This window comes from Podospora bellae-mahoneyi, chromosome 5, assembly GCF_035222275.1.
Source record: "Podospora bellae-mahoneyi strain CBS 112042 chromosome 5, whole genome shotgun sequence".
Lineage (NCBI taxonomy): Eukaryota > Fungi > Ascomycota > Sordariomycetes > Sordariales > Podosporaceae > Podospora > Podospora bellae-mahoneyi.
In genome coordinates this window covers 425,820-452,019 of record NC_085884.1, presented here as the reverse complement: position 1 = coordinate 452,019, position 26,200 = coordinate 425,820, and the positions used below count along the sequence as shown (strand labels likewise).

General features: G+C 52.3%; 7 protein-coding genes across 7 annotated transcripts; 3 read left to right on the top strand and 4 right to left on the bottom strand.

The window, feature by feature from the left end:
- Nucleotides 1-85: 85 nt before the first annotated feature.
- On the top strand, nt 86-3,076 carry QC761_501750 (uncharacterized protein; the record flags this gene model as incomplete). The annotated part of the gene is made up of 5 exons (XM_062879412.1): nt 86-586; nt 670-1,055; nt 1,115-1,395; nt 1,460-1,662; nt 1,844-3,076. The coding sequence occupies 5 exons, from the start codon at nt 86-88 to the stop codon at nt 2,957-2,959; spliced, it is 2,487 nt and encodes an 828-aa protein (XP_062730431.1). The 3' UTR covers nt 2,960-3,076.
- Nucleotides 2,995-4,496, bottom strand: TMP1 (Thymidylate synthase). Its single transcript, XM_062879413.1, has 3 exons — nt 4,442-4,496; nt 4,035-4,339; nt 2,995-3,975 (listed from the first exon to the last, which is right to left on the bottom strand). The coding sequence occupies exons 2-3, from the start codon at nt 4,175-4,177 to the stop codon at nt 3,120-3,122; spliced, it is 999 nt and encodes a 332-aa protein (XP_062730430.1). The 5' UTR covers nt 4,178-4,339; nt 4,442-4,496; the 3' UTR covers nt 2,995-3,119.
- On the top strand, nt 4,427-5,612 carry DIM1_2 (Dimethyladenosine transferase). The gene is made up of 3 exons (XM_062879414.1): nt 4,427-4,585; nt 4,657-4,826; nt 4,907-5,612. The coding sequence occupies exons 1-3, from the start codon at nt 4,581-4,583 to the stop codon at nt 5,158-5,160; spliced, it is 429 nt and encodes a 142-aa protein (XP_062730429.1). The 5' UTR covers nt 4,427-4,580; the 3' UTR covers nt 5,161-5,612.
- Nucleotides 5,613-6,163: 551 nt separating this feature from the next.
- QC761_501780 (uncharacterized protein) lies at nt 6,164-11,045 on the top strand. Its single transcript, XM_062879415.1, has 3 exons — nt 6,164-6,850; nt 6,922-7,519; nt 7,597-11,045. Exons 1-3 carry the CDS (start codon nt 6,550-6,552, stop codon nt 8,507-8,509), a joined length of 1,812 nt encoding a protein of 603 aa, XP_062730428.1. The 5' UTR covers nt 6,164-6,549; the 3' UTR covers nt 8,510-11,045.
- Nucleotides 9,609-11,418, bottom strand: QC761_501790 (uncharacterized protein; the record flags this gene model as incomplete). The annotated part of the gene is made up of 4 exons (XM_062879416.1): nt 9,609-10,564; nt 10,636-10,962; nt 11,086-11,185; nt 11,290-11,418. The coding sequence occupies 4 exons, from the start codon at nt 11,416-11,418 to the stop codon at nt 9,960-9,962; spliced, it is 1,161 nt and encodes a 386-aa protein (XP_062730427.1). The 3' UTR covers nt 9,609-9,959.
- A 1,098-nt stretch (nt 11,419-12,516) lies between these two features.
- On the bottom strand, nt 12,517-14,303 carry QC761_501800 (uncharacterized protein; the record flags this gene model as incomplete). The annotated part of the gene is made up of 3 exons (XM_062879417.1): nt 14,242-14,303; nt 13,316-14,178; nt 12,517-13,244 (listed from the first exon to the last, which is right to left on the bottom strand). The coding sequence occupies exons 2-3, from the start codon at nt 13,719-13,721 to the stop codon at nt 12,517-12,519; spliced, it is 1,134 nt and encodes a 377-aa protein (XP_062730426.1). The 5' UTR covers nt 13,722-14,178; nt 14,242-14,303.
- Nucleotides 14,304-14,448: 145 nt separating this feature from the next.
- Nucleotides 14,449-24,321, bottom strand: QC761_501810 (uncharacterized protein; the record flags this gene model as incomplete). Its single annotated transcript, XM_062879418.1, has 3 exons — nt 14,449-16,053; nt 16,123-23,946; nt 24,015-24,321. 3 exons carry the CDS (start codon nt 24,319-24,321, stop codon nt 14,645-14,647), a joined length of 9,540 nt encoding a protein of 3,179 aa, XP_062730425.1. The 3' UTR covers nt 14,449-14,644.
- Between the last annotated feature and the right edge of the window lie 1,879 nt (nt 24,322-26,200).

The window sequence follows — 26,200 nt, the reverse complement described above, 5'->3', positions numbered from 1 at the left end:
GAATACCTGCGTCACCGCCTCGCGAGGACCTCCCCCCGCGTCCATAGCAAGCTCGACAGCTGTTTTTTCCCGATTTTCTTGAACAATGGATCAGGATCAGCGCCCCTCCTCACCGTCGACCACCCTTGCTTCCCGCCACCATAACGAAAACACCGACAGCCTCCCAGCGCCAACCGTCGTCCCATCCTCGCCATCCCAAGCCCAGAACGGGTCTGGGTCCCCCCGCTTTGCCCGTCAACTGGCCTCGTCCCCAGCTGCGATCCAGGAACAGGAAAGAGCTATAAGCCCCTTGTCCTCCCCCGTTGCTCCCTCCACTCTCGCTCAACCTCAACAATCTTCTTCCTCTGATCGTGCCAGTTCTTTGTTTGCAGATCCACACGAGCAGAGCTCAGATCATACACATACAGATAATCGATCCCATCCCGATCATTACAACCACAAGAGTCTTCGTCCTGTCGTACACGCTGTCAACGCAGCCATGGCGTTCGAAAAGGGACGCAAGTTCTCCACGGGCACTTCGGTGCACCGCAAGCGCCAGATGAGCACATTGGTGGAGAAGGAAGGTCACTTTGGTCCTGCCCTCACCGTAAGCTAGCCACCCTGCCTGCCTGTCTCTGTCTGTTCTCTTCACAGTACATAAAAACTGATGATGGCTTTTGTCTCTACAAGACCCTCTACCTCGGTGTCTCGGCCGTCTTCTCAGACGACCACACGGCCGTCGTAGCCCTGGCAATTCACGACACAGTCTATCTCGTGGACTTTTCCGTCAAGCATATTATGCTGGACGACGCCATGAAGATGGGGGCCGATCTGATTGCTGACCACGTGATTGCCGAAGTGGAAAAGTACGAGCACGAGAACTTTGCCAAGTTTATCGGTGCTGGTCTGCCCACGACGCTCAAGTACATGAGCCCGAGCTTGTGCTCGAGGCTGTGGCTGGAGCTGGATATTGTGCCGATTGTGATGCGGCCGGACGATGAGCACAAGGAGAAGTCGTTTTGGGATGTGAAGAGGGTGGACGAGCAGGCTGATTCTATGGCGCGGAAGTGTATCATGTAAGTGTTGTTGGCGTACAACTCGAGCTCAACCGGCAGACGCTAATGGGACCTGATAGGAACTTTGGCCCCTCTCTTGTTCCTCTTCTTCACGTTGGCTGGCGAGGAATTGTCCAGACTGATGCTGGCTTCCGAGCCCACCTTACGACAGTCCAGAACCACAAGGACACTTGCAGCCATGCTACGTGGGAGACCATGTTGACGTATGCGAAGAAGCTCCGCGCGAACAAGACCAAGATTGCCTTCTTCAGTTCCACACCTCAAGGTGGTGGTGTGGCTCTGATGCGTCACGCATTGGTCCGTTTTGCCCGTCTCATGGGGGTGGACTTGACTTGGTATGGTAAGTAAAGGATACAACTTGAGCTCTGTTCGGAGGAGTCTGTGAGGCTGACGTTTTTGGACAGTCCCCAAGCCTCGTCCTGGTGTCTTCCGTATCACCAAGAACATCCACAACATTCTCCAGGGTGTGAGCCACCCCGACCAACGAGTCTCGGCCGAGGAGAAGCAGTCTATCATTGACTGGATCACCGACAATGCGAACCGTTACTGGTTCTCTGAGGGTGGGCCACTGTGCTCGCCCGCGGACGGTGGTGCTGATGTTGTCATTGTAGGTACCTTGTACTTTCCTCTCTATGAGTCTTTTTTTCCCCTCTCACTCGAACCAACGTCTACCCTCCATCATGCACGTTCCCTGGTTAAGGTTGTCCACCTGACCACAGCCACCACAACGGGAGCGTGGGGGAGTTCTTTCTCTTCCTACAGTACCACGGTTACTGACGTTGTCTTAGATTGACGACCCGCAAATGCCGGGCCTCATCCCCCTGATCAAGAAAGCCACTCCTGACCGGCCCGTCCTCTACCGCTCCCACATCCAGATCCGCAGCGACCTGGTCGCCAAGGCCGGCTCGCCCCAAGCCGACATCTGGGACTTCTTGTGGTCCAACATCCAAGGCGCAGACATGTTCATCTCCCACCCCATCCCCATCTTTGTCCCCCACACTGTCCCCCGAGAGAAGGTCGTCTACCTCCCAGCAACAACCGACTGGCTCGACGGCCTGAACAAGCACCTCAACAAGTGGGACAGTGGTTACTACGGCCACATCTACAACGTGGCCTGCCACTCACAGCGCATGACGGAGCTGAACTGGCCAGCGAGGAAGTATATCATCCAAGTTGCGAGATTTGACCCTGCGAAAGGCATCCCTACCGTGATTGACTCCTATGCCGAATTCCGTCGCAGGTGTGACAAGCAAGGGCTCACCGATGTGCCTCAGTTGGTGGTTTGCGGAAACGGGTCCGTCGACGACCCGGACGCGAGCCTGATCTATGATCAGACCATGAGCCAGCTCGAGACGTACTACCCTGACCTGATCAAGGATGTGAGCGTCATGAGGCTGGATCCGAATGATCAGCTGATCAATACCCTGCTTGCCAACGCGCACGTCGTGCTGCAGTTGTCAACTCGGGAGGGATTCGAGGTCAAAGTTTCGGAAGCACTTCATGCGGGTAGACCGGTGATTGTGACTGCCACGGGGGGCATTCCGCTGCAGGTCAAGGACAAGGTGAATGGGTTTTTGGTCCAGCCGGGGGATTGGAAGGCGGTGGCGGGGCACTTGATGGAGCTCTTTGCGGATGAGGAGCTGTGGAAGAAGATGAGCCATGCTGCTGCCACGGGGGTGTCGGATGAGATCGGGACCGTGGGCAACGCGCTCGGGTGGTTTTATTTGGCGGCCAAGTGGAACGAGGTGGGCGTGGAAAAGCATGGGAAGGGAGGGCTGAAGGGGAATGAGAAGTGGGTGAATGATATGGCGAGAGAGGAGGCGGGTTTCCCGTATGCGGAGGGGGAGAATAGGTTGCCGAGACACTTTACGCAGAGCAAAGAGGTGCCGGTGCATACCAAGTAAGAAGAAAGGGTTTGATACCGCGATGGAAAAGGGTTTTAGGAACAAGTAGCATGGATTTTTGTGTCAGATGAATATACCGCCTCTGCTTTACATGTCTAATTATTTGGGTTGAATATCCAGTCGCCTGCAACTTTATCTATGATGCCAAATCAGCTTGGAACTATACAGACATCTCCATCGAGATAACCTTGTGCGGGTTATACCCCTTGATCTCGAAATCTTCCAACTTCCACCCATCAATACTTCCCCCTTTCTCCCTCTTGATCTCCAACTCTGGGAACTCCCTCGGTTCTCTTTCCAGCTGCGTCTTGAGAGCATCAACATGATTCAAATACACATGCGCATCCCCCATCACGTGCGTCAAGCTCCCCGGCACCAAATCACACACATGGGCCAGCATGTGCGTCAGCAGCGCATAACTCGCGATATTAAACGGCACCCCCAACCCCATATCACAACTCCGCTGGTACAGTTGACAGTGTAGATGCCCCTTGACCTCCCTCCCCTCCTCCGTCTCTTTCCTCGACCTAGGATACGAGACATAAAACTGGGCAAACATGTGACACGGCGGGAGGACCATCTGGCTCATGTCCTTTGGGTTCCACGCCGAGAGGATCAACCTCCTATCGTACGGGTTCGTCTTGAGGGTCTGGACGATGCGCGCGAGCTGGTCGACGCCCTGGCCGGTGTAGTCTGTTTTGGAGTCAACGTACTCTGCGCCAAAGTGGCGCCACTGGAAGCCGTACACGGGGCCAAGGTCGCCCTCTTCGCGGTGGGTGAGGCCTAGGCTGTCGAGGAAGGCGCGGGAGCCGTTGCCGTCCCAAATTTTGACGTTTTGGGAGGACAAGGGGAGGGAGGAGGTGGAGCCGGAGATGAACCAGAGGAGTTCGAGGATTATGGCGCGGGTAAAGACACGTTTTGTGGTTAGGAGGGGGAGGAGGGGGGTTCCTGTTGGGGTGGAGAGGGAGAACTTGAGGGGGGAGGGGGCGAAGAGGGAGTAGGTGCCTGTCCCGGTTCTGGAGAGAAGATGGTTAGAGGATGAGTGGGAAAGGGGGAGTGAGAAAAGGGGGCATACCGGTCCCGGCGGAGTTCACCGTTTTCGAGGATGTCGCGGACGAGGTCGAGGTATTGGTATTCTTCGTGTCTTTTTAGGGGGGTGGTGGCTGCTGGGGCCGCGGCCGGCGCGGCGGGGGTTGTGGAAGGGGCTTCAACTGTCATTTTCAAGACTTGAGAATATTTGGGAAATTGAAAGATTTGCGACAACGCTGGAAAGTGCTGGCTTGTTGAATGGTGGTGTTGCTCACGAGGCAATAGAGGGGTCTCCCCAAAACCATTAACGCGTCGACGCGAAAGAGCGAGTGGACCGTGAGCCCCGTAAGGCTGGTAGGCCAGGCCCCGTTACGTCAGCAAATCTGATGCAACGCGGTGGGGGCTTTTCGACAGCCTTCGAGAAGGCGACGACGGTCCAGAAAGTTCACTCACTTCAACTTGCTCGTTCTTTTCTAATCCTGCCGCAACAACTACATCAACTCCTGCGCGCCAAATTTTACGCCATCAACGAAATTATCTACATTTTGAATACTACACCGAGCCGTTTTGCGACAAGCCCGTATATATCAACATGTCGTATGTTGAGCCCCTCCCCTTAGCCGCCTGTGTCTTTGTCGGTTAGTTACTAACCAACCAACGGCTTCTAGTTTCGTACTGCCACACTTGGAGACCGGCTGGCACGTCGACCAAGCTATCCTTAGCGAAGAAGAGCGCCTGGTAGTCATCAGGTTTGGCAGAGATGGCAGCAGTGCGTGTATGCGACAAGATGAGGTGCTCTACCGCATCGCCGACAAGGTCAAGAACTTTGCAGTCATCTGTAAGCTTTACCTCCGTTTCTGTCTGTTTTTTTTTTGGCTTTGGCGCAAAGCAAACGCTAACCATGACTTTCTACTCTAGACGTTTGCGACATCGAGAAGGTCCCCGACTTCAACACAATGTACGAGCTCTACGACGAGTGCACCCTCATGTTCTTCTTCCGCAACAAGCACATGATGATCGATCTGGGTACCGGTGACAACAACAAGATCAAGTGGGTGCTGGAAGACAAGCAGGAGCTCATCGACATTATCGAGACGGTATATCGGGGTGCGAAGAAGGGCCGTGGTCTGGTGGTCAGCCCCAAGGACTATTCCACGAGACATCGGTACTAAGGTGGCTGGACATGAGGTAAAGGGCTTGGCTTTGGGGAGATATTGCGGCTTACGTTTAGGAACCAACGGTCTCTGGTTACTTTGGGCGAGGAGGCGATATTGAGGCAGTTGGAGATATACCCGGGATCATGAAAGGCAAGCAGGAATGATTCAGTCAAGATAGCGGAAGAATGCTAATGCTTTCAGAAAAATGGATGAGGTCTCCCCCCTGGTGCAGATTGCTCGCTACCCTTTCGAGTAGGTAAGCCGTAGGTCTATGCTGAGATGCTGACTTGGCGCATGTTTGGAGTTGCAGCACAGTCTTGGCCTGGAAGAAGCGTGAGTCCTCACAACTTTGCATCCTCAAGGTAGTGTATGACGATAAACTATTAGAATGTAGTGAAGCGCATTTACATGTGCCCCCAAATAATATGCATACAAGTTCTTATCACGACCTTCTCGCGGGGGATCGCGTCACCTTATCCGCTGTGATCGTGGGGGTACAGCCCCCTGAAATGGATATTAAACCTGATCTGGCTTAGGTCGCCTCCATCCGAAGTGTCCACTTCCAACATTTCAATCCCGGGCTAACCTGGAAGCACCATGTTGACTCTGACAGACGCCACCTGGAAGTGCAGCAAGCTTGCAATCTGACACCAGACCCTGATTCTCACAAGTGTATTTTCATCTGATATTTGACAAAGACCGCCATTGCCCATGCCAGTCAAGCCGTTCTCGAGCCGTCCAAGAAGTGTAGACATAAAATGCGACATGATAACAGGAAAGACGCAGCGCAGCTGGAGGAGGCAATGTCTCGGCGCTGCGGTTGGCTTTGCAGGGGGGAGATGGAAAGGCGGTTGTGTCGTGCCGATAGGGAACCCCAGCAGCGAATAGCGCCCCATCTTTTCCCAAACGGGGGCTTTCCAAGCAAATATGTGGGGACAGTCCACTGGTCTGCGCGTCGTTCAGGGGTTTTTCTTCAGGGGAGAAGGAAAGGGCTCCAGGCACTTGGCAATCCCAATTTTTTGATCCTGCCAACTGCAAACTCGCAAACCACAGGCCGTCGCACCTGTCCATTCATTCATTCATTCATTCATTTTCCATTCCATTTATTATCGTGCCGAGTTCTTGTGTTCGCTGCGGTTGTTTGTTCTGGCTTGCTTTGCTTGCTTGCTTGCTTTCACAGCCTGACTCTGCCTCTGCCTATTGCAGTCGCGCCTGTCGCTCGTTTATTGTCGTTGCGTCGTTGTCTTTACCCGGACGCCGCTCCCCTCTTCCTCACGATCGATGCAGTCCAGAAGCCACCAACCGTAATTTTCCCACTTCATCCCCCCACCACCCGCCAACCTGGAGGCCTTCACCTACAGCAGACCGGGCGACAAATCGCCCGCGTCCAAAGCTGCCGCTGCCATGAACCGTCTGGCTTTGGCCCATCCCAAGATACGGCGCCTGGCCTTCAGTCGTCAGGCGCTGTTCGTCGGCCTCGCCATATGCTTCGTCTGGTTCGTCACCGTGTCGATGCGCAACGATGTTTCGGAGCACTGGTCACGGCTCGGCCTTCAGCTTCCCGATCTGCGGAAACAACCTCAACGGATGCCAACTCACAATGTCCTACCACCACTCGCTCCGCGCATTCCCTGTTACGGTCCCCGTGGACACCTTCTGGGACATAGCCCCGACGACGACCTTGTTGAGAAGGAGATTGATGGCCGTAAGCGTGCTCCCTTCGGCGTCGTTATCGCACGCGGTTTTCTTTGTTCTAACAAACAATGCTATTGACAGCCTACCCAATCCCATTTGCCGGCTCCTTTGAGGCCCTCGGCTTTGACTTGACCTACATGACGGCCGAAAACCGCTACGGACCCTATGGCTACGGCGAAGACAAGCAGGACTATAAGCGCCAAAAGGTCGACTGGGCCAACCTTGACTGGGGCAAGCTGCAGAATGAGTGCTTCTACCGAAACCGAGAGCGCTTCCCCGAAGCCGCCGAGCCATTGAACGACACGCGCATCGAGACCCGATTCACCTACCGAAAGAACGCCCCTTTCTCGGAAATCAGGCACTGGCACGAATTCGAGCCAAGCAGGAGGACCGCCATTGTGGTGCGCGTGTGGAAGGGATACGAGTACTCGTCTGAGGATATGTACTACATCCGCTCGCTCATTGCTGAAACGTCGCTCAAGTCCGGTGGCGAGTACCAGGTCATTCTTCTGGTCGACATGAAGGATTACGAGGGATACAAGCCCGAGATTTTTGCTTCGAGAGAGCTGTACGAGCAAGGTCTGAAGGATGCCGGCGTTCCTCCCGAGTTTGCCTCGATTGCGATTCTGTGGGACAACCGGCTCCTGGACAGCTGGTACCCGGACGTTGAGGAGCATCGGTAAGCTAACCGGGTCGATATAGCGACAACCCCCGTATCTCGTTTTGGCTGACAGGCGAACTAACAAGCTACGCTAGCACCATGTGGCAGGTGTTCCAGCCCATGCAGCTCCTCGCGCTCTTTTACCCCGAGTTTGATCACTGGTGGCAGGTCGAAATGGACATGCGCTTCATGGGTGATGCCGGCAAGATGCTTGACAGGCTGGCACTCTTTGCGCGCGAGGAGCCCCGCAAGCAGGCCCTCGAGCGTGCCACTTTCTGGCATATGATTAACGAAATCGGAGATTACGAAGAATTCTCAAAGCAGGTTGACAAGGCGAACAACGGCGGCTCTTTGGCTTGGGGTCCCATGAGAGTGAGGGAAATCTTGCCCATTGGGCCCGAGCCTCCGGTATCCGACCCGCGCAACGAAACCTTCCACTGGGGCGTCGGCGAAGAGGCTGACGTGATCACGACCTCGTACTGCAACGACGCCAACAAACCGAATAGCTGGGTGTTCAAGGAGTGGATTTACGGCTTTAAGAAAGGCGTTCAGACACCCCGCTACTACTGCCCACCGGCCATTATGCGTGGCAGCAGAACGCTGCTCCTGGCCATTCACCAAGCCCAAGTCGAGCAAGGGATCCGTGTGCCAAGCGAGGCCACTCTCCCAAGCTTTGCGCTCTGGCACGGACTCAAGCTCAGCTTCCCTCAGCACCCCGTCTTCCACCGCGACAACGGCGATGACAAGATGCAGGATGAGTGGTGGCGCGGTGGGCCCCGGGCCAGCAAATCCGGCAACGGCCCCGACAATCTCGACCATCCTCGGGGCATGGGCCTGACTTTCTGGTGGGAATCGGACTTCCCTCGTCAAATCTTCAGCGCGTGGACAGGCCGCAAGCTGGAGGAGGGCGTCGACTTCCCCTGGTTATTACATCAGCAAGACGGGCAAATATTTGCACCCAATATCATAATGCATCCGATGAAGCACATCAAGGACGACCAGGAATGAACGACGACGCGAGGAACAAAAGTCTTTTTATGTATGAAAGAATTATTTACTACAGGGAAGATTACATGAAAGGCAGGGCGGGATTATTAACGGTACTTTATATCATTCAACACTTCTTTTTCTTTTTCAAAAGCCACACAACGCATTACCACGCAAACGGCCGATGGGAATGTCCTTTTACCACACTTTACACCACACTACCTTTTTTGGGCGGGGAGTCATGGAGCAAAAACGGGCGAGGGGTGGCTGGCCAGCAGCAATTTTTTTTTTTTTTGACAGCATAGCAAAATCGTTTTTTGCTTAGTGGGGGCTTAAGAAGGGGGGGAGGGAGTTGATTATCAAGGGATTTGCTAGGTCTTTTTGCCCTTGTTTTCTTGTGCTGCCACAATTTTATTTTCTGATACAGACTTTTTTTTTTCTTTTTGCTCTTCGTTTCGTTTTGTGTTTTTACTTAATGTGTATGTTTGAGAGGGGAGAGCAGGATGCATATTGCATTTGTTTAGCAGCAGCATTACTTTTAAGAGGGAAGAGTTGGATGTTATGTAGCACCAAGCAGGCGAGAAAAAATGCGGATACCCACCATCTCGAAGATCTATCTTACACTACGTATCAGACGGACAAAGTTTATGAAGTTTGGTGAAAGGTGAAGCTTGTGAGAGGTTACGTGTGTCAAAGGGGAGGGACACGACAAACCTTTTCCTTCCACAGGGTAAAGAGGAGGCAAACTGTGGCCAAAAAAAAAAAAAAAAAAAAAAAAAGGATAAAAGGGTTTAACGGCGCGCGATGGGATCTTCTCTTTTCGAAACAGTAGACTAGGGAGAGCTCCATTTGTGACGTCAGGTGTGGGTGGAGGATCGGCTGAGATCTTCAGGGTCGGGAAGGGAAAGGGAGGAGTGGGATGGGTAGATCTGGTGTTTCATCTGTCATTGACCTGGTACGCGGACCGTTGGGATCTTCCAAGTGTTGGTTTGTGTGGGACGGAGTGGTGTGGGGCGCGGTTTGCGGGTGAGACGGGAAGGGGTGGTGGTACGGTGATGATTGATGGTTTAAGGGGATTGGTGTGGTTTGGGACTTGGGAGGTGAAGCTCCGGTTAGGGGGGCGAGCAGAAGCTAGGTGTTTCAAAGAAGCGTTGATTGAGAGTTGTGTACATGGCTGTTTCACGGTTATTGCCATGTGGACGGACTGTTTATCTTGAAAAGCTGAAAGCCCCATGTTTTTCATTACAGGTACATCAAGAAAGGCTAACACTTCACTCAAGGCTTCGGTAGGGCGTATCTGTGCTCAGCGCCTCATAATGGAAAGCTTTCTTTCTCAATGTCAACAAACCAATTTTCTTCAAAGCAGACTACAAGTATGTGCCGAATGAATTTTGAACTCATACCACCATTCCACCAACATACTTATCTCTCCTTCATCCCCTCCAACAATCCCTCACATTTCCCTCGACTCTTAAACCAGTCCAAAAGTCCAAGAAGTCTCCTGAACATACCGCTCCCCCGGCCCAAAGATCTGCTTCTCGAGACGTCCCCACTCCGGCTTGTTAATCCCATCAGGATAATCCTGCGCCTCAATCGCGACACAGCTGCTCTTGACAACCTTGTTGTTCTTCTCCCCCAGCCCCTGGGTGCTCTTCTTCACGTCCGCGCTCCCGTCCATCCACGAGCAAGAATAAATCACCACCCCGGGCTGATCAGTCCTCAGCTCCGCCTTGACACCACTAAACTCGCTCGCCAGCGTCAGGACGACCGCGTTCTCGGGGGCGTCCTCGATGAGCCAGTACCCGTTGTACCCCTCGCACGCGCCGTTGGCGCCGCAGTTGCCCTGGAACTTGGGGTCATCGCGGGAGTGGCCGAACTTGAGGTTGGCGGAGGAGGCAAAGTCGTTGATGGAGCCCGGGGCGGCGGTGAGGATCTTGCCGGTGGGGAGGGCGCCTTGGTCGGCTTCGAGGTAGCGGGAGGAGTAGGGGAGGTGGAGGGTGTGGTCCCAGATCAGGGAGGTGGCCGGGTTGCGGTAGGCGTCGAGGTTGAAGTAGGTGTGCTGAGTCAGGAGGATCGCTTTTTCCCGTCTGAAGTGTTAGAACGCGGCAAACCGAGACGAAAAAAAGGGAAGAGGGGGAAAAACAAACGAGTCTTTTGATCAAGCGAATCAGCCGTGATCTTTATTTTCCACGTGCTGTCGGTCACGCTGTATGTCACGCTCGACTTGACGTCGCCGAAAAACCCCTGGGAAGAGTTGGACTTGTCCAAAATCGAAAAAGTGATCGAGTCCTCCGACAGGGCAGTCACCTCCCAGAAGCGGAACGACCAGTTGTTCGTCCCGCTGTGGAGGGTGTTGTCGCCGTCGTTTTTCTGCGTGGTGTACTCGACGCCGTCGATGGAGTATTTCCCGTTGCCGATGCGGTTGGCGTAGCGTCCCGGGATGGCGTTGTAGACGGGATGGCCTGGATCGACGGCTGGAAGCGAGCGAGCTGTCAGTCAGGGTCCAGTGATCAAGTTGCTGCTGCATCTTCGCCTAAAGTTTTGTGGGGAAGGAAAGAGTTCAGGCTGGGTTTTTGTTTGAATCATGGTGTACTGACGGTAGTAGTCAATGTCGTCGTATCCCAAGACAACATCAATATCATCGCCGTTCTTATCTCTAACAAAGAGGTTGGTGAGCGTGGCGCCGTAGGGGATGAACTATTTTCAAGTTTGTCAGTGTGAATGCTTCCGTCTTCCCCGCTTTTGAATTGAATACGCCGCCAAGGGACACGATCACGCCATGTTCATGAAAAAGGACATACCTGAGCCTTGATCCCGGGAGCGGAAATGGTATATTTCCCATCAGCACCCGGGGCAAACCCTTCAGTCTGGCGGACAACCGCCGCTGCCTGAGCGACCGAGGCCATGATGAACGCTGTCGAGAACCTCATGTTTTTTCTCTCAAGTCCAGAAACCGACACTACAATACCCAGACCAGACTGGCACCAACCAACCCCACCCGCCCTTGTCCGGATGCCTCGGTTATATATACCTACCACATCCTTCTGGGACTGCTTATGGTTTCATTCTCCCCGCACGCTGACTACGTCTCACTCGTCTACTTAGTCTGGGTGAGAGGTCCTTGATTTCAATCTTTTGTCAAACAACCCATTGTGCCGGCGTCCCGGTAAATATTCCACACACACTTTCATAGATTGAAATGGCCCCAGGTGACCCATGGAAACCGGTGCTCCGGACTTTTTGGCTTGGGAGGAATACGACTTGCCAACATGGTTTAGAGTGTACATGAATGCGGGGGAGTATGGCACCTAGTATGGTGATCTTTACCAGTACCTAGCGCAAGTGTGGGTGTTTATTACGACTTGCATATCAGGCTGAAGTACCCAGGTTTCTTGGAACGAGATAGCGGCCAAGTCTTATAGGCTACCAACGGGGACTATATGGGTCATTCGTTCATGCAGGAACCTTTTCGTTTGAAGGCGGGAATTGCGATTGCCCAATCACTGACGGCGGGAAAGGTGATGATGAATGAATCAATGGGGCGGTATCATCCGGCTCGGGGCTTACTCCCTTTTCTGGGGGGTTGATTCGGGGTTGTGGTGGTGGTGTAGAGTGGTTTTGGAGTAAAGGGGTATGCGGTCAGCCACTCCTTCTGGCTTACGCCATCTTGGTTTCTTGGAAGAAGTCGCAAATCCTATTGGGGTATCCGGTAGCCGAAGTCCGCGGGTGATGCTGACTGTTGATGAGGAATACAATGGCGTACCATCGTTTGGCTTTGCCGGCAACGGTTGGCAAAATGCTTCTCGAGGTCCGGCCCCGAGATCTTGCGGGAAACAAGCCCGTGGACGCCTTGCGGGGTCTGGACACTTGCGATAAAGTTGGTCTGTCATGATATGAGAATGTCCAAATAACATCAAGTATGGGTGTGTTTCAACCAGACGGCATGCAACCCTCAACCCACAACCATGAACGCCCTCGCTACCTAGAAAGCATATCAGAATTAAGGTCCCCCAATAACGACAAACCCATCAGCCAGCCATCTCACGCGCCCGCCCCCCAAGGCCATTCGCAGGCCACACATTTGTTCCCCCCATCTCCATCGGAGAGTTTGCTGTTCCCAACTCCCCACCAAACCGATGCTGTGGATATTGCTGATAGGAATGATGATGAGTCGCAGGACCTGGAGCTGTCGCATAATTTGGCGGAGCTCCAACTTTGGCATAGACATCGCCGTTCCCATAGGGCCCTGTTGGTGGTTGCTGGTAGTCTTCCACTGGAAGTTTCCCGCCTCTCCTCTTGCGCCTCCAGAGCCAGAACGCGCCAGCTCCCACGGCAATGACTGCCACCGTCACGCCGACGGCCATACCCGCCGATGCCCCTGCGCTGAGACCTGGACTCGGAGCATCATTCGAACTCGGTTGGACACTTCCGCTTGTCGGTGTCGGTGAACTGTCATCAGTCTGGGCTGTCGATGACTGGGTCGTTGAACTCGCACTTGTGGAAGTCGACATGGAGGTTGTCGTTTGTGTTTGCGTTTGAGTTTGACTTGGCGACGCCGACTCTTTTGACGGCGGATTTCCCAACCCAAACGTCTTGCTCCCTCCCTTACGCTCTTGGCCGATAACGTTGAACGTTTGGCTGTTGGCACCATACTTCTCATCTGGGCTTCTAAGATTGAACCAGCACGGCGTCGCCGAGGTGAGATTGAGAAGGACGGGCACAGTAGCGTTGAAGCCGGGTGCCTCTTGGATGAATTCTGTTAACAGCGTGTCAGCAATGTCTATGAGAATATGCTGGCTGCTTGGGTCAGGTATGTGGTGAACGTACGCGTCTCTCCTATACCGGGCTTGCAGAACGTCCACAGAGTGGCCCTGGTGAAGCTGCTAATGTACTGGACATTCACCGTGTCCATAAAGTGGTAGGTTTCCGAATCATCATCCTGCACTGGGTATAAGAAACTCGAGAACTGAGAGGGACCATCGCTCTGCGCCGACACAAACAGCCCTGACGCTGCTGATAGCAGCAGGATAGTTGCTGCCGTGGCAGTCCTCATTTTCTGGCGGATCACAGCACGTGCTGCTTTCGACCCCTGTAAAGATAGGAAGTACCGCAACGTAATAGGAAACCGTATGTTGTGCAAAACGGGAGCGAGGAAAAGAAAGAGAGGGAAACGAGGAGAGGCCGGGGGAAAAAGGAAACGCAATTCTCTCTCCCGCCCGTCACAAGCGCCCATCAACAGCAAGCGTGAGGCTCAGAAAATGGAAATGAACGGAACCCACGATGGCCGCATCCGAGCCAACAGGCGCACTCGCCCCTTGAATCTACCACGCTGCCCCCACGAAGCAGCTTGCCGCGAGGAAGCGAGAGTAGGTCGAGATGGTCGAGAGGTGAACCTCGAGCGATTCCCGACCCCACAACAGGCCAAGTTTTCTTCCAAGATCTCCACCTGTGGGTGTCCTCTAGATGCGCTCAAGGTTGGTGTCGCATTGCATTCTGGCCCTGTGCTGTGCCACATGGTGAATTAAGGGGATAAAATCCTCCATAATCCCGGCTATAATGCTGTTCCTCCACCAGATAAACTCTACTGAGAGATCTCGGTGGCTGCAGCCCACCCGACGATGCCTGTGGTGTAACCAACGGCAGGGGGCTTGCGGCGCAGGTAGCGGGCTTGATGTTACTCTGTAGCAAGTCTGGAAATTCGTTAGATCGTTGGCCATTGATCTCATCAAAAAGAACGGTGACAGACACCATACCTGAGTGTCCCACTGAAAGCCTGAGACTTGAGATATAATGATCTTGTTTGAAGGCGAGAAAGGTGACCCAGACAGTCAAAGATTGTTACTGGGAGAGTAGAGGAACCTGAAAATGCGGGGGGGCTTTGTGATGCGGCTGTGGCTGCTCAGTAGCGGCCATTATCTTACTGCGCCCAGCGCCAGGGATTGCACAGTGCACTCCCAGTGAGTACTTGTTAAAATTCACAACATAGAGCTATCAACAATGACCCTCGCAACCCATCTTAGTCTCCAAACAAATGGTCCAACAATAAACCATGCCCATAAGAGCAGAAACCCCCAACCTCGATATCCATCTCCAAACAATCACCATCTCCAAACAATCTCCAACCCAACCAACCTCTCTTCAAACGACACCAAACCATCAATCCAACCTCATCCGTCCTACCCCCTTCTCCAAACCTCCAGTCCCCTCTTCATCGTCACCAATCCCCTCAAAATCCTTCTCCGTCAGAATCCCTCCCGCCAAAACAATCCCCATGTGCGTCCTATCAATGTTTGCACAATCCCTCCTCAACCTCTTGTAAAGCACGCTCAAGAACCCAACAGGACTCTCCTCAAAAGGACAATCCTCATAGCCCTTCCCACCAGCGCGACCAACAAACCCATCCGCTCCCACCACAACCCCGTCAGAACCATCACTCTTGTTCTCGGTAAACGACAGCCCGAGATACCGACACATCCGGACATATTCTTCATAACTGCGAAGATAGAGCTGCCCGGCAAAGAGATTGAGCTGCATGATCAGCTCTGGGGGCGGTGTCCACTCTTCGAGCTGCGTTGGTGTCATGAACGGGTATGTAAATGTCTTGAGGTCTTCCATACTCCGGAAAGAGAGACTCGAACGTGGGAGGTAGCTGTGCAGAGTGCCCGCGACGTTGGAGTCCCGGAGAATCTGAGACTTGATAATCTCCGCTTCGTGGGGGCTGATCACAACCATCAGCATTCTTGAGCCCGTGTCCGTCTGTGTGGTATCTCCGGAGATCTTCGAAGTCAGGATCCATTGGACGGGTCGCTGATATGAATCAGAGCAGTAGCCAGCTTGGCTGGGCCGAACAGTATTGGCAAAATCTTTAGTGACCAGTAGACTAGACCGGAACTTGTTCGCGGGGAAGACCTTCGACGCACTGCTTCGCAGCATGGTGTGAAATGCGGGCAAGACTGCCCTACTTTCTCGATCCAGCCTGCCAGTTACGACAAACAGTCTGATATCTGGATGAAGTGAGTGTTTGAGCGGCTTCATAGGTTCCGGACGCTCAATGTGTCGTTCTTGCTCGATCTCTGGAGCTAGCTCCCGCTCCTGTTCTTCTTCCAGTGTGACAACCGAGTCCAAGTTTTCGAAGCCAAACTTGATACACTTCGCCCGAATGGCAGCAACGTCGGCCCGTCTCGACACCAAACTCGAAGCATCCTCAAGCTGGCAAGACAAACTCTGAGCCTGAGTTCCTGGTCCTGGTCGGTACCGCATCTCCAAAGTCTTTGCCTCGGCCTCAAGATACTCTTCAACATCTTCAACCTGGAGCTTGTCATAACCTCCAACACGACTCAAGATTTCCTCCTGGTGTTGATGACGCAAGCCCTGGGTCGCCCAGAGCGGAACGCTTCGCTGGGCGTCATCCCACGTTTCGGATATGGCAAACGCAAGAACATGCATGACGGTGATGGGCTGTGAGGCATCCATGCCATTATAATCGCGAACTCTCCTTTGCATTTCGGGGGAGAGACAAAATGTGACTGATTGGCCGCTGCCAAGCTTCCGCATTCTCATACAGGCTGTTGAAAGCACAAATTAGTATCATGACGAATAATTAGACTGTGGGAAAAATGAACGCGCCAACTCACCTTGTACAAGAGTGTCCTTTGTTATCCCTGGACCCAGAGTCACGGCAGCCCTGTAGTCATCTGGCAATCTAAGATCGGTACCGCGGGTATGTGCCTGGTCGAGGAAAACGAGACACTGCTCCGTCTGAGTCTTGAAAGGTGAAGTGTAGAACGACTCCACCGTCCCATCTCGAGTGACCACCGACAGCTCATCGTTGTCGTTGAAAAAGATGACAGCGTCTGCATCCGAGACAACAGAAAGCCAGTGCTTGGCAAATTGAAGATTGCTGAGCTCAACGATCTGCGCACCAACGTCAAGAATGACGCGCATCGCCTGGATCGACTTGATAACCGCTGACAGGAGCATGTTCACGGTCAAGGCGCAGAGGTCTTCCTGCTCAGTTCCCAGCTCCACAACCGTGTTCTCGCTCTGCAACAGACATGCTAGCACATGAGAGTTGGTATATATCTGCTCTGGAAGAACCAGCGGGTTTATGTATAGGGGGACGACATATTTCGAGTCCGTTGTCCCGCTAAAGCCCGTGAGTGTATGTGCCTTTCGCTTGGCGAGATCCCATCCAGAGCTCGAAAGCTTGAATGGAAACTCTCTCATCCCCTTCGGAAAGACAACGGTGGACAGGTAGTAATCGATGACCGGTTTCGAGAAGCGCAAACCTGGGAAGAGCTTTTCTGTGCATAGTGTTTTGTCCTTCAGGTTGACAGCAGAGAAATGTCTCAGTGCACGGTCTAGGAGCGGAGAAGCTCGAGACCAGACGGAGTACTCTTGCTCAGCCCGATCAGAGGTTGAAAGCATCTCGAGGGACAGAAAAAGCTCGGCCTCCGTCAAACCACGGTAGTAGTAGCTCAGGCACGTCAGAACGATGACAACATCTGTCTGGCTGAACTCGGAACGTGGGGCCGGCGAATCCTTCGCCCTGTACGGTACTGCAAGCATCGTTGCTGGTTGCCGGTCCGGTGCAAGTCCATAGTTGACGCGAAAACGCTTTTGATTCAGGGCAAACTGAAGCACACCAGATGCCAGAAGTCCTCTCAGCAGGAAAAGTCCTCTTCTCATGGTGTCGTTCTGAACGAGACCGGACCGATCATTCTCCACCATCTCAATGTGCTGTTGATCAACATCAGGATCCATAATGTACTGTAGAACTGCATCACGCATCTGTCTGGTCTGATGCTGGATGGGCAGGCCTCTCATGCCCAAACGGCACAGCTCGCGAGCAGTGGCCTCCATCAGCTGCGTACCAGCAGAGTCATCGAGGGTCCGAATTGTTGGAAACCGACCACTGTTGGGCTCCTCTTCGAAAAGGAGTCCATCAGTTGGCCCTGATTGTTTTGCATCCCCACGCTTGAGCTTCTTGGCGACATCCCTGACGACACCTAACAAGTCTTGGATCAACACCCATCTCTCGGGGCTCATATCGACTGGCTGCTGACTTCCCATGGTGTAGATGAGCTCAAACTTGACACTGAAGTTTTCATCACTCTCATCCACAATATCACGAGAGATGCTTTCAAGCTCACTATATGTGCTAAGGATCGTTTGAGCCATAGGATGCTTGTTCCAAACTCCCTCCAATCCCATGAGCTTGAATGACAAGATGTGCTCAGGCTGTACAAGTAACACACCGCATTCCTCCCTGCATTGCCGTATCAAGCGTGCAATGGCTCTGATGGCCTTGCCGTCAACGCGGACGGCCCTGGAGATGGGAAGAAAATAGACGCGACGGCCAACCAAGCGGCCAATGGCACTGACAAGTGTGTGTTCCATCTGCTTTGCCTGTGCCTTGGCAACAACCACACGTGCTAGGCAGGATCCATCTGAGATCGCAATAGAGACAATGGGAACAATGACTGAAGATTTGCCCTCCCCCATATTGAGCTGCATGACGCAGCTTTTCCCCTCCGGAGGCTGGCGCATGTGTGCAGCAATCTGATGCTGTACCGGCCGTATCAAAATGCCTTGTTCAACCTCCAGCAGCACATACTCTGGCCAGTCCAAGGGGTCGAAGTCTTTCTCGTCATGGTGCCCAAAATTTCGAAGTTCCTTGAGAAAGTCGACTCGCCGGTTGGCGGATTGGCAGGAGTTTACTAGGCGCTCGGCCCGCTGCAGGTATGCGAGCGAAAGGGCATAGTTGATCAAAGCCAATCGCCACTCGGGAGGTAACTTGATCCATCTATCCTTTCTGAGATGCTGCAGAAGAAAAATGGGAGATATCCGTGGAAACAGGTCGGCGCTGATAGAAAGCTCCTTGGAAACTCCACCGCACTTCAATGCCCTCACGATGTCATTTTCGATCCGCGCGCTGTCGCCTTGACACTTGATGAGATATTGGGAGAGTCGGGAGAAAAGAGCCTGTCCATGTGTCTTGAGTCTGACGTGTACGGTGCCGACACTTTTAGAACTCTGGTGAAGCTCGTGTACGTAGATTCGCTGGTGTTCCTTTTCCTGTCCAAGAGCTGATATATGCTCGATAAGGTTTGTGATTGGCCTCTTTCCCACGTCAACGGGTGGTATCTCTTCCAACAGATCCAAGAATCTCTCTGGCACGGGGCGATGGGTTTCAGGTGGCGGACTGGAGAAAAGCGAAGTGTCCTTGATGAAGCCAATTGGTGTAGTGGATGGCCGTTGCGTGTTCTCATCATCGACAAATGGCAATGATGCCACTAAAGAACCACGAGATGTTGCTAGACAGGTCATGCCTTCAATGGCTAGCGCCAAGCTGTCTAGATAGTCTGTGAACAGAATTGTCCTTCTGGTGAGATCCAGCGTCTTGTTCACCAATGGTATCACAACACTAAGAGGTACCCAGTGCTCACAAGACTGTCGCGAAGAAGGCCTCGTGACTGTCCAAGACTTCGACCACTGACTTTCAAAGTCTGAAACCAGTTCTCCAACCATTGAACCAGAGAGAGCTTTCCATTCTTGATAGTACCTTGCTTGGAAGTCACTTTCGCTCTCGTGTTGTTGTCTGTAGACGGGCATGTCGGGGCATAGCTTCATGGATAACCGCTCCTCTTTCACGATGCTCTCAACTCTTTCCCGCAATGACAGTCGGTCATGGGCCAGATCAAAGAACTGCTCGTCGGGAGGGGTGACCAGACCTCCAGACATGCGTCGCTGAGTAGCTATGGCCAACAAGGCTTGAACCACGTCGAGATTTGCCTTGGTTGCAAAAGAGAGGGAAGAGAGGAAGAAGATGATCCGGTAAGAATTCTCTTCTGTGGCGAGTGCTCGGTGCAGCCCGCACCAGAGCTCCTTCAGAGCGACCTCGGGCTTCTCATAGTACCCGGCGTTGAATCCCAAGCCGACTCGAGGATTCCCAGAAAAGCTGTTGCTAGTTATGGACAAGATCGATCGCTTGAGGTTCGGTGTTGTGGGAAACAATAGTTGCGGAGCTCCAGAGCTGACCATCAATGCAATGTTCCGGGCTATGCTTGAACGTTCGACTTCCCGACCTTTGCTGTGCCGTCCTCCGTAACTGACATCATGCCGAGCCGAATGGTCCTCGGCCCCAAACTGAGTGACTCGGAAGCTCGAATTTCTGATGATTGCTCGCTCGGTGAGAAGATGGGTCTCCACACTCTCGGCCAACTCAAGGATTGCCTCGCCAGCACCACCCTCGCTTTGCTCGTATAGCACCTCACAATCTTCAGCATGTGCCACAATTTCCTCGACGATTGCCTGAAATCCATCATACTGAGAGAGCACGGGAAGGTTAGGATCCCAACTGCACTGTTCCATGTTTTGTAGGTGTTTTGGATAAAAGCTTCTTTTCGGCGACAGGTCAGATATTTTCTTGAGGATTGCGATGCAATCGCTTTCCAGGCGTTGGAACGACCGGACCGCTGAGAGCTGCAGTACTCTGGTTGCCTCTTCAGTGCCAGTGCGACTGGTCAAAGGATCAGGGAGACAGTGGGATGTCAAAGCGTGCAGCAAGCATAGATATAGCTTGCTGACCAATGATCCATTGTCGACGAGTTGACCAAGTCGGGTGTCAATTCTGAATGCTTCGTGCTTGACGTGTGGTATGTTTTCCGTTAGGATCTTGACGCGGACATGGTCATCATGCATTGTGACAGTGGGCTGGCCACGAGGTATGAGAAGGAGTCGTGAAGGCTGTAAGTTGTCCACATGTTTCTCGTCTCGTAGAACCAGCTTGCTCTCGAGCCCAATTAGAGCACCGATTTCCTGACGTTCGTCGATAATCATTCCGGCGTAATGCTTCGAACGAAGACTTGAACTGCCTGGTGCAAGGGAGAAGGAAAGAGCGAATCTGGGCAAAGTGACATTCAGCTGGCCCTTGTCTGCACCGTGATGAAATATCATGTCAATGTTCTCCTTGCAGTCTAAAGGCTCCAGTCTAGTCGAAATTGCGCGAGCCGTGTCGCTGTCAAGGTCTATGACAAGGTCTTGGTCTCGCCTTAAAACTGTTCGGACGCCTTCTTTTGCGAGGAGCCAGTGATCAGGCGAGTGCTTCCATGGTGTTGCTGCTGGACGAAACTCAATTTCGCCGGTGCTATTATTTCTCCAGTGTGAAAAGTCCATGACGAACGAATTAGAAAGGCCTCCCGAGAAGCAAGAACGTGGGATGAATTCCCAGAGCTCCTCGTCGTTTGATCCCCTCTTGACAGCTTGTATCACAACTTTGCCGTTCAACATAGCAAAATGCACAATCCATCCGTCCTGGTCCTGGCGAGTGGAGAAGTGCATACCTTGAATCGTGGATGGCACAACCTCGAGAACCCGTGTTCCAAACAATTGGCTGTAATTCTGATCGGCCTCAAATTTCCGAGGGAGCCGTGAAAGCGGATATCCATTGACAAGGAGCTCTCCTGTCAACATGTTCCAGCTTGCCTTGGTGTTCTTCCCGTTCCTGGACATCGAAGACTCGACAATATGGCCCTGTGACCCTTGCCGAGTTAACCACGTTGACTGAGATGGATCGAAGGCGGCCCAAATATGTTGAACTGCGGACCCAAAACCGAAATTCCGATTTCCAATAATCTCTGCTCGCATCATTCCCATTGACCGATACATCACATTTCGCCACCTGTAAGCCATAAAGCAATAGACAGGATTGGATAACTTGGAAGGAAGGTGATCGCATGCGGTGACTGCAGCCTCGACAAAGTATGAGAGCTGTTTTGGTGACGAAAGCAGTGGGTCGAGCAGATCAGAATCCATGTCAAATGTCGACATGCAAATGAAAGCTGTCATAAGTGCTCTGTGGGCGAGCGCCTCGCGTTCATTTTCAGACGAACTCTTAGATCGTTTGCGCAAAAGCTGTCGGGTCCATGCCATGGAGGTTTGCCTGATGCGGGCCAAGAGCTGGAGGACCCCTGAAGCGATAGAAGAAGAGCTGGTCAGGGACAGAATACGAGTGGCCAAACAGGCCAACAGCCCGACAGCAATGTCATTCTGCCAGTTTTCGTGGAATCGGGCAAATGCGTCTTCCAACGCCCCAAGAAACTTGCCAGCAAAGAGCTCATCTGCTGCATCATTGTGAGCCTTACGATAAACTGAATTGAGTTTGTCCTGGGCGCCAGCCTCGGTGCATGATTGCATCACTAAAAGAAAGGTAGACTGTCGATTCAGGTCTAGTGAGGGCATAGTCAACTGACTCAGGGTGTTGCCCCATTGGAGGCTATCCCCTGAACGATGATGTCCGAAAGCCCTGAACGCTTCGAGCGTCATATCCTGGGGACAACAATCTTGGGAGGACATGATGTAGTTTGAGTCGTGAGAGCTGTGCCGAATAAATTTACTCAAGTGAGCGTTTTGTTCGTGCGCTGCGTGCGAACACGCGCTGTGGATGGACGGCCTCTCGAAGATCTCATCCTGCTTCAACTTCTTCCCAGTGTGGTAATAGTCGTATCGGCATCCATGCTCAACACAGATATTCGCTTCAGTGAACATGCTGATGTGTTGCGTACTGCCGTAGTGAGACCTCTCGACAGATTTGACCACCGATGCCAGCTTGATGCTACTGGTGCTTCCGGTAAAGTGTTGCAAGCCAGAATGCTCTTCGGGGTAGTAAAGCTCCAGGGGCGCCCTCTCCTTACAAATATCGCTGTTCATCAGAATAGACAGGAAGATATGCACGGTGGTGTTCCGCCAAACAAGCACGACGCTGGGGACAGCAATCTCGAAAACAACTGCTATGGCCTCGCAGCGATTCGTAGGTAGTGGCCACTCGAACCTTCGAATTGTTATCGTCTGTAGCCTTGCATCCAGATCACATGCTTTACAATCCCAGGAACATTGGAACCTGCAAGATTGCGGGTTCCATATCCTGTTATGGTCCGTTTGTGATCGTTCCGAGGACAACTTGACATACTCCTGGCGCTTTCCGTCAAACTCCTCGAGCTTCTGATGTTTATTCCTCTCCGCGTACGAAACAATCTGGGAATGCAGATCGGAATGTCCACCAGGAAGAGACGCATCAAAGTACCGAACGGCAAAGGAGTTGGCCCCACCAAAATCGCAAAACATAGGTGGGTAGGTGCCTGTTCGACGGTTGGCGAGATAGTTCTCAACTGTCTGCAGCCGCTCCATTCGCCTCTTCGTCGGCAGAATCAAAGGATAGAATATGTCGGAAGTAAAGCCAGGGTCATACTCCAACAAGAGGGGAATGGCGTCGCCAGCGATCCGGTCCAATGCAACCCACAGCTCCATGGTAACCAAATACATCATGGACAATGCCTCCGGGTCGTTGACATACAAGTTTTTGGCAAAGCAAAGATACGTCTGGATCATGCATTCCAGTTCACCGATACCATGTGCAGCCCTGTCGTGCTGCTTGTTGTTCTTGTCAAGTTGAGAGACCACCCATGACGATAGATGTTGATCGACCCAGGCCTCAAAGTTCAAGAGAACAAATGGCCGCATGTCCGGGTTTGAGTGTAGCGAAGGAGGCGACGTCGACGAGAACTCAGGCATTGTTGAATCATCGCCAGGTCCAGGATCAACCGTGTCGGCTGATGGACGAGATTCAATCCCGGTCAGGTGTTTCTTGAGCCCGGTGAGCTGAAGGTTGGTATCGTCGGCAAAGCGAAGGCCCGCAAGTGGTCTGTCAGTATTTGACAGACATTTTTCTTGGGCAGCAAGCCATCTACCCTTGAGCTCATCATGATTGCGAGCCACAACCTTTTGGACGAGCGTCATCCAAGGTAGTTCCACCAAGTGATCGAGCTTGACAATTCTGCGGTTAATTTTCGCGGCCATGGTGAATCGAAGGTCACTATCGAGACCACAGTTGGTGGCCATGTCGAGCAGGAAGGCATGATAAAAAGTGGTGACAGATTTGTACAGGAAGTCTCGGTCAATCGGCCCTGAGCTTTGGCGAAGCAAGATTCCAACGGCAGCACGAAGAAGAACCCAAAGCGGGGACCGGTGGAATGGTTTATCAGTGTCGTCCCAATTGACCTGCTCCCTCATTCGCTTGGTAATGGTTGTGGGACTGATGACTTGGCCCAGCCCTTGAAGGATCGCCACAAGCATGCCCGTGACCAATACAGGGGAAACGGTGTCACGATATTCGTCATGATTGGCGTTCGCCTTGCGAGTCTTGGGACGGACCGCTGCGATTGGGGTTTTGCTCAACTCGCAAAGGTGATCGGCAAATTCTTTCAAGAACTTGGGATCCATCAACAAGGTCCGAGGGAACTCTGCTGCCGCATTTGGGAATTGGCGGATCAGACGTCCTCGGTTTGACATGACCGATGCATTGTCCGACAAGAGTTCGAAGCCCTGGGCCAAGATGGTATTGACCTTTCCGGTAAGAAGCAGGCCAGCATTTTGCTCCCGAACATAAAACACGGCGGATTCTACTGTTGTTAGCGTATTCCAAGAGTGATAGATGGTGTCAAGGGAGCGAGACACTGGGAAGACTTACCACCATCACTCAATTCGTGCAAAACCTCACTCGTAACTTGCTGCTTTGACTCGTTGATGTGCAGTCGCAAGAGTCGCTCGATCATTCGCACCAAGGGCTGCAGTCGTGTCGCCTCTTCCGGCTGCAGAGCTGTAAACTTGCGTAGCGATTTGAGAAACGAACGGATGAGAAAGGCCTCTCCAGTCCCAGTGGTGTCGTCGGACTGGGGCACCTTTGGCGGTAAGAACACATGATGGATCGCGAATTCGACATCCGGCAGTGTCCCTCCATGGCCATCGTTGTCCAGAGTCGGACCTGCCATGCTCATGATGGCACGCAGCTTGCGGGGAACAGGAATGCGGCACAAAAATGAAGATCAATAGGAAAGCGCGTTTGTGAGTTGAGGAAAACGTTGAAGACGGAGGAGGGCAGGTGTAAGGTTTAATGGGAAAAGTGGGAGAAAGGGCGATGGGAGAGAGGAAGCGAAAAAGAAACAGCGGTGGGATTTGAGTCTTGCCCGTTGACGAAATGTGCGGTGTATTTTGGAAGAGACCTGGTTCCAGTTTCTTCTTTTCCGAAGTGGGCTCACTTCGCTCAGGGCAAACAAACACTCCAGTGCCTTCTCTCTGGAGGACTGTCGGGCATGTTCCAGCTTACTCCCGTTTGGTCGGCAGCAGGCAAATTCGACATCCCGACGGGAGGGGACTCCAATCAAATCAGCTCCAAATTCAAGCCCAGCGATATATTTATATGGACTGGCAAACATTGGGCTGAGGACCGCAAACCAATCATGAGAAGAATGTGGCGTGGATCAACCACTGATCATCTATTTGCTGCAACTAATACTTTTGATATAGCAAACTGGCGACACGTGTGTGAAGGAAAGCAAATATGTTTCATCGGAACCTGGCTCGTCGCCAGCTGACCGCTTCCTTCAACGTCATCGTTTCGAAGAACATCACAGGTCTTAGGGGGTGAGGAGCGGTTGCTAAGAACATGTGGGTTTGATCTGACCACAAGACAGTGTAACCTGGCGGCAAGTTTCATCTTTGTTAATAGAATGGAATATATTCCAAGAAGTAGACGTCAAGGTGTATGTACGAGATGGGGCAAAACCTTTGATGTGGGGAGCAGTCTCTTTCACATCAACAGGAGCCTGAAGCTGATGTCTATGTTTGTATTGCATGATTCACGTGGGTGCCCAAAGTAGTATATGCAATATCTCGTATTGTTTCTTGGTTCTTTTCAATCACAACAATAATGGTCAAACGAGCAAACAGATTCGACTCTTTTCATTGAACAAGAAGGACTTGAATCACTGCAGCAGGCCGAATAAAGGTGGAGCCACGACTCACGGCCAATGCAAGCCTCACCGAGTAACCACTAACCAGGGAAGAGGCAAGATAAAACCCTGATCCTGGAAATATTTCTCATGGTTAAAGAGAAAATGACAGAATCTCATTTTTGATAGTCCCCATATTGGAGCTAGGTAGCACGAACGTTCTAGACACAGGTAGCAAACCGGTGTCAAACTTCTTTATCACTCACCTGTATCACGAAAACATTAATCTAATCCAATCGTTGGGAAAATAATCTGGATGATAGCTTATCTGCCACCACAGAAAGCTTCAAACAGAGATGTCGAGTCGGCGAGGTCTTCTGAATCATTGGAGGACATAGTAGAGGCAGCTGGCAGGTGAAAGCCGATAAGAGATCTATCAGGATAAGATCTCTTTTCTTATCAATGACCAATCAGATGCCCCCAGTCGTCTGAATCGGGAATCTTCGCTTCTCCCAAACCTTTAACGACTCAAGAAATGCACGACATGATTGGCGTATTGTGAGATGAAATCTCACCGAGATAGAGCGTGTAGATTAACCAAAGGTGAGATAGATTTTTCGTGCCAGAACTTTAACCGGCAAGCATCACCACCTGCAAGGGAGGCTGCATCCTGAGCGATCAAAGATTGGCGTGGTCTGTGCGCCAATTAAAAATGTGGACCCTAACCCTCTCTCAACACCAGCACCGATCACAAGAAAAGGTTAGAAATTGTATTATAATTAAGGATAATTATGGTAGGGTAATGGAAAGTGGTCGGCCCGCTTATTACGCACGTTAATGGGTAAACCTCTTCTCATTGGCTTATCCACCGATTGGCCGGGGTGCCGCTCTGCGCCCTACATGTATTAGGGTCGAGACATAATAG

Excerpts from the sequence above, each read along its gene's own strand:
- TMP1 (XM_062879413.1), bottom strand. The coding sequence starts at position 4,177 with ATGACAGTTGAAGCCCCTTCCACAACCCCCGCCGCGCCGGCCGCGGCC. Across the intron at positions 3,976-4,034 it reads GGTGAACTCCGCCGGGACCG|AACCGGGACAGGCACCTACT; the intron begins GTATGCCCCCTT and ends TCTTCTCTCCAG.
- DIM1_2 (XM_062879414.1), top strand. Across the intron at positions 4,827-4,906 it reads CAAGAACTTTGCAGTCATCT|ACGTTTGCGACATCGAGAAG; the intron begins GTAAGCTTTACC and ends TTTCTACTCTAG.
- QC761_501780 (XM_062879415.1), top strand. The coding sequence starts at position 6,550 with ATGAACCGTCTGGCTTTGGCCCATCCCAAGATACGGCGCCTGGCCTTC. Across the intron at positions 6,851-6,921 it reads TGAGAAGGAGATTGATGGCC|CCTACCCAATCCCATTTGCC; the intron begins GTAAGCGTGCTC and ends TGCTATTGACAG. Across the intron at positions 7,520-7,596 it reads CCGGACGTTGAGGAGCATCG|CACCATGTGGCAGGTGTTCC; the intron begins GTAAGCTAACCG and ends AAGCTACGCTAG.